Source organism: Empidonax traillii, unplaced genomic scaffold (assembly GCF_003031625.1).
Source record: "Empidonax traillii isolate 1590-97213 ecotype Southwest subspecies unplaced genomic scaffold, ASM303162v1 scaffold130:size970688, whole genome shotgun sequence".
Taxonomy (NCBI): domain Eukaryota; kingdom Metazoa; phylum Chordata; class Aves; order Passeriformes; family Tyrannidae; genus Empidonax; species Empidonax traillii.
This window is the reverse complement of record NW_020955323.1, coordinates 838,841-855,752: the sequence shown is the minus strand read 5'-3', so window position 1 is coordinate 855,752 and position 16,912 is coordinate 838,841. Positions and strand designations below refer to the sequence as shown.

The following is a 16,912-nucleotide window of genomic DNA, read 5'->3' as shown; positions in this document are numbered from 1 at the left end:
TGCCTGAAAAATAATTCATAAGAAAAGGGGATGAAGGGAGGGAAGGTGCAGAATTTCATTCAGCTGTACTCCCAGCAAAGCCTCAAACCAGCTGCCTAGGAACAGGGGATGTGGGCACTGGGGAGGAACTGAGCAGGGAGATGGAAGGGGAAAGAGCAGGATTTGTCAAAGGTCAATACTATTGTCAAGAAATGCACATGAACAATTCCTGGGCTCCACAAAGCCATCTGGGCACTGGGACAGAGATGCCCAGCAGGGTCCTGGCCATCTCCCTGTCCAGCCCCACACCAATGATCTGTGCGCTGTGTGCTGATGAATTAGGATGTCCACTGGTGTTTTAATGACTCTTCTTCCTGGGCTGCTTGAGATTGAGAAGGTTATCTTCACAAGGAAAAGCCTGCAGAATATTTTAAAATTAAATTAACGCTTGTAATGCTTTGCAGAATATTTAGGACATGTAGTGATATTGTGAGAACACCTTGTACCCACTCTCAGCTAAAGCCTTGGAGTTGCCCTGCAGCATCAGAGGAAGGTTTACATTTAAAGGGGGATGAGCTGAGCTGGCAGCCCTGCCAACCTCTCTCCTTTCCACCTACCTTGAAGAAGATCCAGTTCTCTGCCTTCTACAGCAGTAGAGGGGCACTGGTTTGCATGGAGTGTGTGTATGACATGGGTCTTCAACCCAGCACCCTGGTCTTGCATCTGGGACACTTCCAAACTTGAGACATGATTAGGTTTGGACTTGGAATGATGTCTGTGTTTCTTTAAAATGCCTGTCTGCACCAGAGAGTGCAGGAGGAAGACTAAAGCTTCTAAAATCCTAAATGCTTCTCTCCTAATGCATATTTTCTCTTGAAGCCGTGTAAACACCACACACTGACCACAGGCACTAATAGTGGTCTTCCAAGGTGGTGGTGTCTGTGTCAGGTGCCAAACACCGCCTGACTCCTGCAACTATAAAAATCAATCACAGCAACAGATAAAATCAACTCCAAATGAAGTGCTTTCCATGTCTGGCAAATATTGCATCTGGCTGCCAAGGAAATGATGATTTGTTTCTAAGGGACAGTCAGGGGGCTGAGGTTTGGAAATGGTGCTATTCGGGCTCTCAGGAGAATTGGCAGCTGTAGATGAAACTCCACCACCATCTGCTGGACAGACCGGAGATGGAGCTGGGCTCATTTGTGTTTGGCTATCAGCAAAATGACAAAATCCCTCTAAAGAAAAAAGTTTAACATGCCGGGACCAAAGTCCTTAATCCCTTTTTTTCAGCTGTTGGGAATTTTTTTCTACCCATGGACCTAAGTGGCCACTACACATCTCCTTTGGAAAGTCTGATTTTATTTCATTTTATTGTAGATAGATCTGCCCTCTCAGCTACTCACCCCTTCTCATGATTTACAACAGCCTGGTCACTTCCCTGGGGATTACCTGCAGGAGGTGCAGCATATCCAGAATTTCCTGCACTTTCCAACTAATGCCGAGTCTTCAGCAGGGCACGACACACCAGGCTATTGCAGCAGCAATGTCTCAGGCCTGCTGCATCATTTAGATCTGATTCTTTAATAAATGAAGAATTGAGGCTTTAAAAAGAGATAAGGAAGCCTTGGACTGCCTTGCTCAGACTAATCCTTTAATGGTTGAAAATGATAGACAAGCTGCTCCAATTTCTTATCTAGCATTTTTCTTTGAATTATTAATAACCAATTCGTACTTAATTTACTTAGTTCAGAAAATTAACTACATGTGTCACTGATTCCAACATTTTTCATTTTTATTGCCTTCTGCATCAACAAAGGGATAACTTCATATAAACCAATTAAAAGACAAAAACACACACACAACCTCCTGCCCTGGTTTGCTCTCCCAACTCTCTGGAGTATATCCAGAAATATTAGCTTCTAATATTTCTATGCTTCTTTGCTTCAGACTTCTTTAAACTACAGCTGGGGTTAATGATTACAGCTGATAAATGGATAGAATCCCCCTAATACTTAAACCAGTTTTACTAGACAAAAACCAGTTTTACTGGACAAAAAGAAACATTTTGGTGTAAAAGGGACAGAATCTGCAGTTTTGAGGGAAAAATGGAGGAGTTTTAAAACCAAGCACCAGAATTAAATCGCACTATATTTAAGTATTACAAAAATGTAAACACGTCTAAACTTCCTCATCTCCTAGAGAAGGGAACATTCATTTTATTACATGCAGTGATTTCTTTTAGGGAGGTTAAAAAGTAATTTTCAAATAATGTGCCGTGTGGTAGGGCTTCGTCAAAATGTAATTTCTTCACATATAACATATAATTCTGCAGCATTAAAAGTTCATCTCATTGAGTCAAGTTGATCATTTTCAAAAATAACAACACTTATTCAGGAAAACAAATATTACTGGACTAATCAAGCTGGTCTCCAAAAGGAAGAGAAGGTTAATTACATTTCAATGACAGGAGAACGAAACGTCACCAACACTTCAGATCCAAATGTTTTTTGGAAAGATTTTATAGAAAACTCTTGATAAAAAGTTTGTTCAACATTTTCAGCCCTGGAACTGAACAAAGCCACTACTTCAATGCAAAGTTCTTCTTCAGATTTACGTCTTTCCCAAACACCTTGCCAAAATAAGAAAGGGAGAAACATACCTGCTTTTTAACAGTTTCTACAGACTTTCTGATAGGAAAAAGAAAAAAAAAAAGGATAAAAAATACTAATTAATTTTAATTACCATGTCTGGATTTTCAAGTAGCTTATTCTTATATTCTGGGGGCTCTGTTTGAATGAGAAAGCTGAGTCACCCAACCAAATAATTGCTGTTAAGAAAGATAATGATAAGGACCTGGGAACAGGAACAATCATGGGCATGACGAGTGTCTGAACTTGTAGCACACTGGAAAAAGAAACTGGGGAAAGTGGAAGCTATAAATGGCCAGCCAGACAGTGAGACAAAAGGAGCGAATTGTAGGTAAAGGTGCTGAATTATGGTAATTAAGTCTAATGAAGGGGAAATATCAACACAGAAAAAAGCTTTTACAGCTCTCTGACGGGTAGTAGTTTAATTGGTTCTCTCCATCCTGCAGAGACAAGAGGAAGTCTGATTCAAAAGAGCTGAGCGCTGTGGCCAAAATTAGGCTTCAGCTACATTTAAAACACACATACATTAGCATGGCCATAAGGTGAGCCTGTGAAACTTTTCACAGATATGCAAAATGCTTAACTGGGGAATTAAACCAATCCATCAGCTGCTCTTCCTCAGCCTCATCTGAAGGACAACAAATCAAAGGTGTGACACTGTTTTCAGAGATGCTCCAGCTAATGGTTAACAAGCCATCTTGGGTACCAATTACATAGCAGCCAGCACATACACAGTACAGAGCTCTCTGAAAAAGGCTGCTTAAGCATTTTTGGGGAGGATCATGGAAAATCTTCCAAAGAAAATCCATTATGCTAAAGTAATGGCCTGTCAATTCTGTGGCATTTATAAATGCTGTTTTCTTTGGGTAGATACAATCACTGGAGCCAGAACTCCAGAGATAACACAACAGTGAAGGCAGTAGTAAGCCCAAAACTCAGGAAATCTCTCTTGGCTTTCTGTATTTCCGAAGCAGTGCCAGAGTTAAACTGTAAACTTTTAACAGATTACAGGGTTAATTTCTAATTTATTATTGCAATCTGAAACAGTGTGGAAGGTGAAATGCCAGGGGCAGGATTCCTCAGCCCTTTTCCAGTCACCAGATATTTTACTGCTGGCAGAGGTAGGAGGCACCGACGTGAAAATGCTCACACAACACTCAAGACCGAGCAGAGTCACAGTGACATGATCTGGTTTCTTCCCTAGTCCTTTCCTGCTCCCTGCTGGCACTCCATCTGCTTTTTGCCCAGCTGAGACACTAAGCAAACATTTTTACAGACCAACCTTAGTAACTAATAGTTATACAATAATTAACTAAATAGTCTATGTTTCATTAACTGTCAGTGCTTTGTGACAGATGAAATCTGAAAGTCTCTTTGGGATTTATGGTCTCTCAGGTCTGAACTCTGGAGTAACACACAGCAATGAACATTTCATACACGTTTCTTCAGAAAGAGATGGAAAGCCCCTTAATCTAAGGACAGCATCAACTATGATACTTTTCAAACAATTACATTAAGAGGTTGGCCAACTCAAAGAATAATAAATAAGGACAGTAATTCTTGTGCAGTGATTGCAAAGCACAAAGAACATCTATAAAAGAAGACTGAAAAGAAAATGTTTCAAGCAGCAATTCAGATCAGTGTGGATCTTACCTTGAAAATACAGGGCTGCTGAAAACATGGTGTAACATAAGAGAACAAAGCAGAGAGCTCAAAGCAATGATCCTTCCAAATAAGCCTGACAAGCTTTTATTACAGAAAAACTGAATTAAGCAATAACTAGAGATAAGTGCTTTATCTGACATTTGGGATTTCAAAAGACTGAGAAATAGGAAGACATTTACAGAAAGAATAAAATGTAAGGTCACCACCAACAAGAATTGGGTTTTATTCAAGCTATTGGCAATAATTGAATTTTAAGTTTCCTGCTCCAGCCTTGAGTTGTCAATTAGGCAAGCCTTGCTTGCATGTGAACATCGCTAGAGGCCTCTTAAAGAATCAGCTGATTATAACTTTTTTTTTTTTCCTGATGAGTGAAACAGCATCCCTCCTTCTCAATTTAGGTAATGATCATCTATGCAGGTTTTATTATATTAAAGCCCCAGTCCAATTAATTCACATTTCCAGATGCTGTCACAATTGCTGACAGGTGCTTATTGAACTCCAGGTCAGCTTGAAATCACCACAAGAAGGCAGAGTCTGCAGCATCAGAGCCATCCCAGGCTCCTGCATGACACACACACTCCCCCGTGAGGTGAGGAACTCCAGAAGAACTCCACGTACGTGAACCTTGCAGGGATGGGGAAACAGAGAAGCAAAATGGCACCTCCATTTCACAACAAAAGAGACAGTGGCTCAGGAGTCAGGATGTCACCTCAGTTTGCTTTTTAAATGGCCCTGCTCTAGCATGTACACTGGTAAGAGATGTACCTACAATGAAAGCTTTTCGTGGTTTAATTTCAGAAACTCCCTGCAGTGGGACAAACTTAGTGAATGAATTATCTTAGTAAGTTATTTAAAAAAAACCAATAAAACAGATAGGAAAAAAACCCCCCAAAAAACCACAAAAAAACCAAAAGAACACTGCAAGAGCTTGTTAAATGTCATATTAGCAAACAGTTTAATTTATTAAAATGACTCCAGTACACCTCTGTGCTTCTAAAACAGACACGGCATTACACATAACAGGTAAAACGTGGTAACATTCTCAAGTCAGAAGTTCCTGGCTCAATAGCACAGAAACACAACAGCAACAGTATCTTATTATCACCTCCCAGCTCAACATTCTTCTACACTGGTGACTCAGATGCTTCTCTGTGGAGCAGGCAGTTGAATGCAAGTGTGTGCATATGCTTCCTAGTCAGAGAGGGGTGAGTAAAGCCCTATGCTGTCAAAGGGAAGGCAGCTGTGCCTCCAACCTCAGTGTCAGTAGAAAGTAAATACACTAACAAGACTATGATCAGTGGGGCCCTGGATTGCTGTGGCAGCACGGCAAGTGGGATTCTGCATTTCCATCACTCTAAAAATGTGAGATCTACAGGATATGTATGGAAAGATTTATTTTCTCACATCATGAAAGATCCTGGCCCAAAAAGACTTGCACACCTGAGTATTATGCTCATATGAACAATGAGATTCATGTAAGTCTTTATAAGAGTTTTAAAATACATTTGTGGTAATTCAGGGCCAGTCCTTTCTTCTTTACTGGTTAACTTTACCAAAATCAACTCAACCTGGATTTCTATCAGCAAAGGAAATATGAGAAGTTAATAAAATCATAAGACACTGAAGGTGTAAATACAGTGCAAGTGTTGGGTTTAGTTTTTGATTGTTACAGGCTGATAATTTTATATTCTGTGCTTTAATTTCAGGGAAAAGCATAGATGTTGTGTGTCATAACATACACACTTGCATATATACATGTGTACATACACACTTGCAGCAGAATGCAAAGGCTTCCAGTGCCATATGATTCGTAGTACCCATCTCCCACATGCAGGTTTTTTCCATACAAAATAAACCAATTTTAGAGGTGCCCCCTCCCTCTGCATATATATGTATTCATTAATGTGTATTCACATGCATTATTGCCCTACCCACTCACTGATTTATATTAACCAGATTTATTTTTTTATTTTTTTTTTTTTAATATAAGCCATAAAGTATCTTAGTTGCAACACCTAGCCAGAACACTCCAGTGACCACAGTACTCCTGGGTTTTATGGTAACTAATACCTCCATTGGCAAAACATAGTAATAAAATGCCCCAAGTTTTGTTTGCTTCATATTGCTTCATTTTTAAAAAACTTTTATGTACAATCTTCGCTGTTAGTACACTCCAGATTTACTGAAATGCAGTAAACTATGAGAGCTTGTTATTCAGAAGCACCTAGTCTTTTTTTGACATTAAATGGAAGCCATCAGCAACAAACGTTGTATGGAGAATTCATCAGGTGAAGGAACAGTGCACATCAGAGAATATGAGATGAAACTGCTTCCTTATGTTAGAAGACTTCACAAAAATTATGTGCGATGTAGCCACTGTCCTGCTGAGACAGCAGAAGGACATAGGAACACAAGCGACTCTAGGGTCAGTGTTTATCCACATTAATGTAGCTTTGGTTCAGAAATTCTTTAAGTGTTGTAGAGCACCTGGTTTAGTGACAAAACACATGCGTCTCACAGTGCTAACAGTATAATGCTAACAAACTATAAACTGCAGGTTTCAAATATTAATAGCATTTAATAAAAAAATTTACAGAAATATTCTTGTTGACAAATGTGCAGTACAAATGCAAGGTCCTCGGCCACAAAGTCTAATTTCTGTGCATCAGTTTTGTGCTGGCATAACAGTGCAAGTGCTGGGATTCAAGTATGCTTTTCCATATTTATGTTAAGCAACAGAGATTACATGATGAAGTTTGGGGGATTTTCTGCTCACAAGGCCAGGACATGAGAATCAAGCAAAAGCAATGCAGTAACTGAAATGTTTGATTTCCCTCATCTAGAAGTATCACCTTATGTAGAAGGCAATCTAAAGGAGGGAAAACACATTTCACAAGCAAACCAGCTTCACATACCACCAAGGTACTGCTTCAGCTGGAACAGCTGTTACTAAAATACAGGACTACAAGTTGCAATCTGATCTCCACTCACATGAAGAGAAGACGAAATCTACAGTGCAAGTCCTCCATGCAAAAGGATCAAATTGCAAGACCAGAGTCCTGCTTCATAGGACAGAATTTATTCATCATTCAGTTTTGTTTATGAATTATATTTTTTTTGTCAGTTAGATCACAGTCAAAAATACACTGTTTATATTTCTGTGTTTCTAGCGGTACTACTTCATGCCAATTCTGATCTGTTCAGCAACAGAATACAATATGAACATTTGTTTCCAAAGAATTGCTGAAGTTATTGCTGAAATTTTCAGAGCCAAAATTAAAAATTATTTCACCAAATCAAGCCTTTACTCCACTTAAAAAAAAAATCTGACATTCTATTAATTAAAAAACAAACAAACAAAACACTCCCCAAACTTAACAGTTTTTTTCAATTAAATAATAATCTAAGATAAGATATTCACATTCAGGCAACTGTCTCCTGACTTTCACCTGGCTGAGTGACAGATGCCACAATAAAAACAAGAACACTTACTCTCACATTCTTCCTGACAGCAGTGATTAGTGCAATTTACCACTGCACTACACAGCTCTAATAGTGCAAGGTGTGCCTGCTGACGTTTCTCACAATCTTCTGCTACATGATGGTTATTCTCAGATGTCTGTAATTGTAATTCTCATTAGAATTTTGGCATTTATGTTAACATTTATGAAAAACTATGGCTTTATCCATGAAATATATAGCCTGCCTAGGCAAAAATTTTAAACCATTTATTTAAAACAATAAAACGGAATTTGAATGAAAGTTACTTGTTTATGCCATAACCTGTGTTGCCACTAAACTCAAGATCTCAGGATTAGCTACAGATCACTAATGTGTGTACTTGTGCACTTGTTACAGTCTTTAAAAGTGTATTTAAAATGTAACACTGATAAAACTTCACTCTTCATTTTACATCTAATTGTAATAATTTATCCTTTTTTTTTTTGCAATTTCTTTAATTACTTGTATCCAAAGTGTCATCTGAGTATCGCTGTATTACAACAGGACTGGGACTGTAAGAAACCCATAAATGCAAATACAAGAAGGCACTTGTCTTCCAGTAGTTCAAGTCAGAGAAGGCCTTACCCAGACAGTGGCACCTTACACTTTGAAGGATTAGCAAATGTCCCCAGGCTTTGCCACAGTCTCAAAACCTGTCTTCGTGTCCCTGGACAAGGTGCTGTACGTGGTCTATAATACCATGAAGCTCATGACGAATTCCAGTAGTTTCTGCCGGTTGCGCTGAGGTAGGAACGTCGTGCTTAGTTCCAAAATGGTGTCTTTGCTTTGCTGTGTCTGTTTGAAAACCTAAAACACAGCAAGAACGCTATGTGAGTATCATCACATTAAAGGAATCTCCTTTCTTTTGTGATTAAAGTTTTACAGCCTACACTAAGTTTTCCCTCATTTATAAGACTTTTTTCTTTTTTTTTCTCCTTTCTTGAAGGCTTAGGTACCAATGCCTTTAGGTATTATTAGAATCCACCCAATGTTCAAGTGGTATGGAAGAAGAGAAACTGAGAAGTAAGTACAGTGTACGATAAACAGACAACTCTTCACAGTGAGAGTTAAAAAAACCAATTAAAAGGCATCTGAATTGAAAGTGTGAGCACTCAGAAAACCAGAATTCAGATGCTGTGCTCTACATGGATGCTCAGCAGATGCCACCTAGTTTCACTTCTTTTAGTTTATCTTGCTGTTGGAAAATGATGGACTTGATACACACTTTCTTGACAGCTCTTACATTTATAGGAAGATATCTTTACTATAGGCCACCTATTGTTAAATAATCTAACACATCAGAACTTAAACACAAAGGTTTCAAATACCATATCTAGCAAAATTTTGCCTCAATGATGATACTTTCAAAATTACAATGCTAAATCCCATCTGGAATTCAGGAAGCCATGTCATTCCGACGAAGGAAAAACGCTTCACTTACAAAATCTACAGAGGTGATTTAAAATTCAAAATGGTACTGGTAATATGCAAAATTTAATGTTTAAAGAACGCCTGTATCCTTATGGCGGACACTGGAGGTCTCCAAGGATGGTTGGATCAATCACTGCTAAGCCAAAATTCAGTAACTAATGCTTTTTTTTAAGATTAAATAGTCTTCAAAATTAAATTTAGCTGTTAATAAGCACAGAACATGCTCTCAGCCTTTCAGTATTGTTCAACAGGGACATGGAGTAGAGCAGAGGGACTTCATTTTGTGAATAAAAATGTCTGGTCACCCAGCCATTGAGACAGATCTTCCCAGGGGCAAGAAATGCCCTGTTCTGCAACTTGTGCTCTTTCTTTTACAGCCCTGAGCCCGAAGTAAACCAAAATGCTAAAAACCCACAATGCATTTCCACAGACACATTCACAGATTTTAAACTCTCACTGAAGAGATGCCTTGAAATGTCAAAATTGCGCTCATTATTAAAATGAAACTTAATAGTCATGAGATTTGAGCACCAAACACTTACCCCAATTTCCTTGAACACTTTCACTGCATTTTTCACATGACTGTAGGTAGCACTCTCAGCTGCAAGAAAGAAAACCCAGGGATAAACAAACTGCCATTCAATTTGGGCCATCTTGTGGTAGGAAGAACAGAATGAACCAAATTCAGTTCTAAAACCAGTTTAACATACCATATACAGCAACGTTCTTCTCCGTCCTGCTTATTAAGTGCTTGTGCAGCTTTTGAATATATTCAGATTCTAAAACAGGACCACTAAAATTGTGCACAAAGATGACAGCAGAGCTATATGCCTCCAGTAAAGGTCCCAATAATCTCTGCAGGAAAGTGATGTACTGCTGGTGCTCTTGAGACTGGCTCACCTAAGAGAGGGCAACAAAAGGTTCAGTGACAAAGACCAGTAGAAACAACAGACGATTCTGCAAGAAATGCTCTGCAAGACAGAACATGGCAAAATGGCAGCCAAAATATTTCTTTGTACAAGAAGGAGAATGGGGGCACAGAACATCATGGAAGCACAGCAAAAAAGCAGTTTACCATGAGGGACAAAACAGGCAATGCACATCACAGATCAATGCTATTTTTGATCCTCCGGTGTATTACTATTTTTCTAAGATAAAATAAAGACATCATCCAGTTCTGCAGCCAACAGAAGGGTTGCCTTGCATTCACAGAGATGGACAGATGTTTTCAATTGTTAACAAGATGTCCTAAAGAGTGTTTGTGTCAGCTCAGTGAGAAAACTGGTAATATATCTAAAATCAACATGAGTAATCTATGAAGTGAAATATAGGCTGAATATAAATACCAGCTCAGTGTGCCCCTTTTAGAGTGCATGCAGTCAGTAAGGACTAAAACTGAGATACTTGAGTATTTATCAGTTTTCATGACTCTAATAATTGCTCTTCCATCTCCCTAAAAGATTATTCTTCAGCTGTTTTCGTCGTGGAAAGGACAGAAAGGTATTTTGCTGACTGCACAAAAATACTACAGACGAAGACTGCAAATCAACAACAAAACGATAATAAAAACAATCAAACAACCAAACCAAACCAAAACCAGAAAACCAAAAAAAAAAATTATCATTACCCATCCCGATACAGTAGTTTGTATCTCTCACAACAGAGTTCAGTATTATCAGCCTTAGAGAAATATTACCTTCAGGTAGCAATCTCTCTGCTCTTCTCCAAAATCGCTGTCTTCATCTTCCTCGTCACTTCTCCAAGATAATGGCTCAGGGAGTTTTTTATTCCACTGGTGTTCTGTAAGACTGGGGCTAACATCCTCCTGATCATCCTGCTTAAATTTGAAAGACAAGGCAGTAAATAGGTAAAAGGTCCAAATCAAGGCAAGCAATAGGTTTATTTTATAACCTCATCTAACTAAACCAGTGTGTTTATTAACCAATATTTAATGGAAGCAGGTGAGACTCAATTATAGACAGAATTGAGAAGGGAGAAGACAAATTTAGTGGAAAAAAATATTTTTCTTTAGTTTCCCCGTTGCTTTAAAGTCAAAATCTTTGCGAGTGTTGCTGAATCTTCCTACCAGAGGCCATGCCATAGCAGCTGCCAAGCAAGTGTTTTCAGCTGTGTTAAGACAGACAATAGAGAAGCTCTCTGGATGTGGTGCTAAGCTCTGTACTACAGTTGCCTCAGAGTAGTAAACTCTGCGTTATTATATTACAATAGCTAAAAACTCACTGCAGAATGCTACAAGTTGCTGTTTGAAAGTAGTAACTTATTGCCTCTAATGATGCTGCCCTTGCATTTGTCCCCATGTGAGATAAGGGCTGCAACAGAATGAGCCAGTTTAAATCAAGAAGGCCACAAATTATTTAAACCTTGATTACGTTGACGCAGGTGTGTCACAAGTTCAGGTCTGCAGTAAATGAGGTTCCACAGATATACTCCACCTGACCAATGAATGTTTGATGCAACATTTAATTTTAACAATGCATCTTCAGAAATGAGTTTCAGGGATATAAAACACACAGAGAGACTTTACAGTCAATCATTCACCATTATTTGTTTTGCTCAAAGCAGCAGAATAGAAAGATTTTTCAAAGTTCAGCATTGCTGAGTCAAAAATGAAATACCCCTGTATATTTATTTCATGTAGAAATGGAAGTAAGATTAAAATTAAATGGATAACATATGTATTTCATGAGATTACTGTGATATATTCATGAGAAAGAAAAAGGCCTCTGCAGCAAGTGAAGAATGACATCCTTCCAGTCTTGCACTCTGATAAAATATTTTATTTTGAATAAGCAAAGGTCATAAAACAACTTCTAAAAAATACCAAAGAGTGTGTTAGGAATATTCTCCAGTTTTTGAAGTAGACACTAGAATCACAGAAAAAGAATTTTTTAAAAAACCATGGGTCAGTCAGGCTCAATTTATCGGGAAATTGATTGAGGTGTTAATGTCAGCAGTAAACTCAACTCATTACAAGGGACAGAAGCTATCCACCCTTCTTAAAGAACAGGCTGTAAAAACCCCACAAGCATTGCCAACCTCTCTGAGGTTGTGAAACAACCATTGCTTACAGTGTTCACCCTGATTATGCAAATTTTTAACATTTTAAAAGCAGGTACAGAGGTCTCCCAAGTTTAAAAATTTAATGATGGACTACATCTAATTTTTCAGCATTCAGATGTTGCACTGGTGGTTTATATCAGACATTACAGACAGATATTTCTATACTGCCTAAGAGCTAACTATCTCACAGCTATAAACAGTGAAGTACCAAACACAGCAACCAAAACTTACAGAAGAACCCTCAGGATCAATTTCATTCTTAAGTAGACAGAGAGGTGCACATCTACCTATTTTCCTCATCTGTCCCCAGGCATGGAACAAACAAGTTTCTTCCTAAATTCTGATTAGCATTTATTTTTTTAACTAATGATGATTGCAATCTAATGCATGACAACAGATGAGTAGTTCAGATAAAAAGGAACCAGCAGTAACTCCAAAGAAGGAGAATGTTTTATATTCAGGTATATCAAGTAAATAGTACTTATGGTAACAAACATTAAAAATGGAAGCACGTATCAAAAGTCATGTGCTACAATTAGAGTGAAGCCATGGCCATTAACAAATACATCAGAAGCAGCTCTAACCTCCTTTGAGACTGGAGGGCTGCAAGAAGAAAGCAGCCAAACATGTAACTCCTTTTCCTCATGATCTTTACATTTTCTTGCTTCTTCCTAGAGGGTGCCAAGGTTTGTTTACAGCGCACAAAAAAAGCTTGGGAAGAAAAGATATGCTGAATCAGCTGCCCCTGCTCCTCAGGTTTTCTTTACGCTGCACATCTCTGACAGATGGCACCATACAGTGACTCCCCTACAGCCCTGAAACTGCAACCTGGGCCAGCTGAGGAGATTTTACAGTAATTCCAAGATTTATGCAAAGGAATCAAAGAATGACAAAAGATATTGACTCCTGAATTCTGTAGAGTAGAAAGCAAACATCCATGCAGTTATGGCTGCAATTGAAAGGGTTCCAATAATAAATTAAATCCCAGTTTTACAGGACAGTACCAAAACATGTGTCTTCCTTAGTAGGCTTATTGGTACAATGAAACTACACACGGAGTCATCAAGCATCAGAGGATGATTACATCCAAATGTCTGGCACTTACAGACAGAGGAATGAAGTAGTCTCAGTCCTGGACTTGTTGTTACAAGCTTTCACTAACAACAGCTATTTAGAACAAGTCTCACAACTAAGAAGCATAAACTACCTAAGGTATAGTTCACTACTCGTATAGTATCTCTATCACTTTACCTCGGCCACCAGAAGAATCCCATATTGTATCAGCCTTTCCACGGATTCATGGCAAACTTGATAGATGACCTGGCAGGGCTGCAAAACATAAAAGAGATGCAATGTAAAAATCACATCCATTATACTCACTATAGCAACACTATTTCCTGTTCAGTATGCATGTTTTAGATACAGCAGTATTTTTCCTTTTATGCAAGCTGTTAAACTTTTATCAGCATAATCCCAATGAACCCCTCTTATGTTTATCCTGGCAGACATTAGAAAAATTATAGTGAAATGGGATCTGTCCAAGTTTTTTTAAGAAATGCATTACCACTGGCAGAAAGCCACATTAAATATTCTCCCCTTTTAATTGCCTCTAACCAAGTTTTAGTTTGTTAACAATTCTGAAACACAAACCATCATAACACTAAAATCATTGAGACTCACTACAGTGATTTATTTGAAATTTAAACAAAAGTACACTTTAAAGAAATTCCCTTACGTATTTTGAAACTCTGAATAAAAAAAAACCAACCTCTTTAACACTGTTCATAATCATGTAGGAAATATTTTCTTAGTTTAAAAAAAAATAATAATTAGTAAGTCTGAAACCAAAACGATAATATTACTAAAGAACCTCACCACATGACCTAACATTACTGCCCAGACAAAAATAGTAAATTTGGCTTATGCTTCAGTAAAAAAGGCATTAGTCAAATATGAGCACAAATTTAAGAACTAATTCAAGAATCCCTAGAATTTTACGTAATTTCTACATGTAAGAAAAAAAACCAAAAAACTAGTACCTTAAGTTTAAAGTACACAGTGTCTGAAAAACAAGATAACATCAGCTCTCTTCAGTGTTTTGTAACACAACAAAAACTGAAGTCACACCATGTTTAAAACTGCCACTAAGTACTAGGTGTGGCACACTGTGACTATTGCTCTCCTATGCAAATAAGGAATATCTTTAGAATATGGAGCCTTAGTTCCCACCATAATTTCAATCATGCAGACTTATAGCAGCTGAGTACTCTCAAAGCCTTGTGTCTGTTTAGAGAGAAAAAAAAAACCACCTTAATAGTTTGGGCAGAACACAAATATAGATGTGATGGTCTAATGACATCAGTGACACAAAATTTGTTAAGTGGCATTAAGAAGCCCACCTCGAATTGTGGGAAGCTGAGAGAGCAGCTTTTGCTTCTCAGGAAAGGCAAGCTGCAGGCTCAGCCCAGCATCACCCACTGCAGCACTTGTATGAGCAGCAGGTGGCACTCAATGTGTAACCCTGAGACTGCACTCACAGTGAACAGATCAGAGCTGTGACACTGGAAAAAAAGCATCAATTAATTTTAAAGTGACAAGCAGAACAAAAATTTGACACCTGGACAATTGATGCAGTTACTTACCAAAGACACATTAAATTCATTAGAGAGCAAGTAACACAGGCTGGCAGCCTTTCGGACCAGGTGCTCTTGACTGATCAAACTGGGAGAAGCACCACTGGTGCCATTTCTGCACCTCCTACTCTGAACTGCGTGAAGGCTGCAGGCTAGAGCAGAAACAGAAGCAAAGTTTAATTTTCCAAAGAGTTTTACAGCAAAGGGAACTTCAAACTTTCGTTTTGCCTATTTCTAGGCCTAAAAGCAGTCCAACATTACACATGCAATTCGAGAATAAAGACAGAATTCACTACTATTTTGTGTTCAATAATGTCACATCAAAAGAAAATCTCAAAAAAATGCTGCTCATCAAAGGTTTTGCCATGTTGGCTCAGAACTCTGATAGTGCCTTGCCTATGGTAGTGACCAATACACAGATACTTCCAAGAAAGATAAAGGATGAAGGGAAAAAAAGAAGAGGAAACATTCCACAAACAAAATATAAGTTTACTCGTGTTTAGTAAAAACATAGGTTGAAGCAGGGAGCGAAAAAAAAAAGTCAAAGAAAATTAAAAACTGAAGTTTTTAGTGCAGATACTTTGACTTCATGAGTTACAAGAAAGTCTTTCCTTGGTAAACCCCCAAACATACCAATAACGGCCTCTTTAATGAATACATGAAATACTCCATTGCTGTAGAAGTTGAGTTCAAAGACAGCAGGTATCGTTATGCTGGGAGTGACGAAGAACTCATTGTTTCTGCTAGTGTTTGTGATATTTACACAGTTCCCCAACAAGTGGATGGCATGCATGACAACATCATCTGAGTTCCCTGAAAATCCCAAGTCAAAGTCACGGGCTAAGACCTCCTCCTTCATGGAGAAGAAATCTTCTACCAACCTGGAAAGATCAGTTCCCTAGAAATAAACACAGAATCACACAGTGAAAGAATTGTTCAGCACAGGAGTTTATCTGTAAACCCCATAACCAGGTATACAGCAAAAACAAACAATATGCTAATTATTAATAGCCCAAAGCACAACAGTCATATCGGAAAAACTGATTTTCACTGAGGTTTGCTGAAGTAGTCCCACATGTTTTGAATCACATGCCATTATATTTTTTAAAGCCATGCAACTATTTGGGATGCAAGATTTTTGTTTGCTTCTTGGTTTATTTCACAGCCTGGAGAGACCTGAGTTGTTCTTCAAGAACACGTCAGAGATATTGGATTTCCATTACCTATGCTATAAAATGAATGCTCAATTATCTGGGAGTACTGTAATGAACAAAACTGTTCAACTGGCTTGGAATATGAGGAAAAGTCTTTGCTCAAGCACTTCCTGTTTTCTGTCGCAACAGCTTCAGATCACATTGTAAAATGCTTCTTCAATTCTACTATTTTAGGAACTTGGAAAGATTGCACTGATAGGAATGGTGATACTGCCTCCACAAGACAGATTACATATCTGATCAATATTTTTTCAATTTGTTCTTGATTTATGTGCAATACAAGCTTCAGACTAGAGGGACAAGGAATTTTAGAAAAAATGCAAAACACACCTGTAGGAGACAAAAAATTCTTCCAAGCCCCATGCAGAAGATTTGAATTAAACACTTATATCATTCTGCCATTGCGATATAATATTTTAGTACTGAGGAACAGAAAAATTAATTTGAAAATGAGCGGAAGAGTTTGGACCGTATTCAATAGCGCATATGCTTTGAGATCTAAAAAAGCCTTAAGATAAATCAAACCCATGTATTCTTTAAAAAAAAGCGTAACATTTTGAATTACATGAGCATTTATTATCATCCCATCAATAATGGCTTGTTTTCAAGCATCCATTACTAACTCAAATATATGCACTCAAACTACCTGAAATCCACTTTAATTTAAATGCATCTTTCTTCTTTTCAGTATCATACAATAGTAAAACATGCCTTTTTTTTTTTTTTTTTTTTTTTTTTTTTTTTTTTTTTTTTTTTT

The 16,912-nt window shown here is 38.0% G+C and overlaps 1 protein-coding gene across 1 annotated transcript in view; it reads right to left on the bottom strand.

Moving 5' to 3' along the window:
• Positions 1–5,231: 5,231 nt before the first annotated feature.
• GPAM (glycerol-3-phosphate acyltransferase, mitochondrial) overlaps positions 5,232–16,912 on the bottom strand; it is a 31,160-nt gene continuing 19,479 nt past the window's right edge. The window contains exons 15-21 of the mRNA XM_027883632.1: positions 15,575–15,839; positions 14,951–15,093; positions 13,560–13,637; positions 10,924–11,064; positions 9,938–10,127; positions 9,770–9,828; positions 5,232–8,603 (exon numbers count right to left, since the gene is read on the bottom strand). Coding sequence (XP_027739433.1) covers positions 8,487–8,603; positions 9,770–9,828; positions 9,938–10,127; positions 10,924–11,064; positions 13,560–13,637; positions 14,951–15,093; positions 15,575–15,839 — 993 coding nt within the window. The 3' untranslated portion in view covers positions 5,232–8,486. The remainder of the gene's footprint in view (positions 8,604–9,769; positions 9,829–9,937; positions 10,128–10,923; positions 11,065–13,559; positions 13,638–14,950; positions 15,094–15,574; positions 15,840–16,912) is intronic.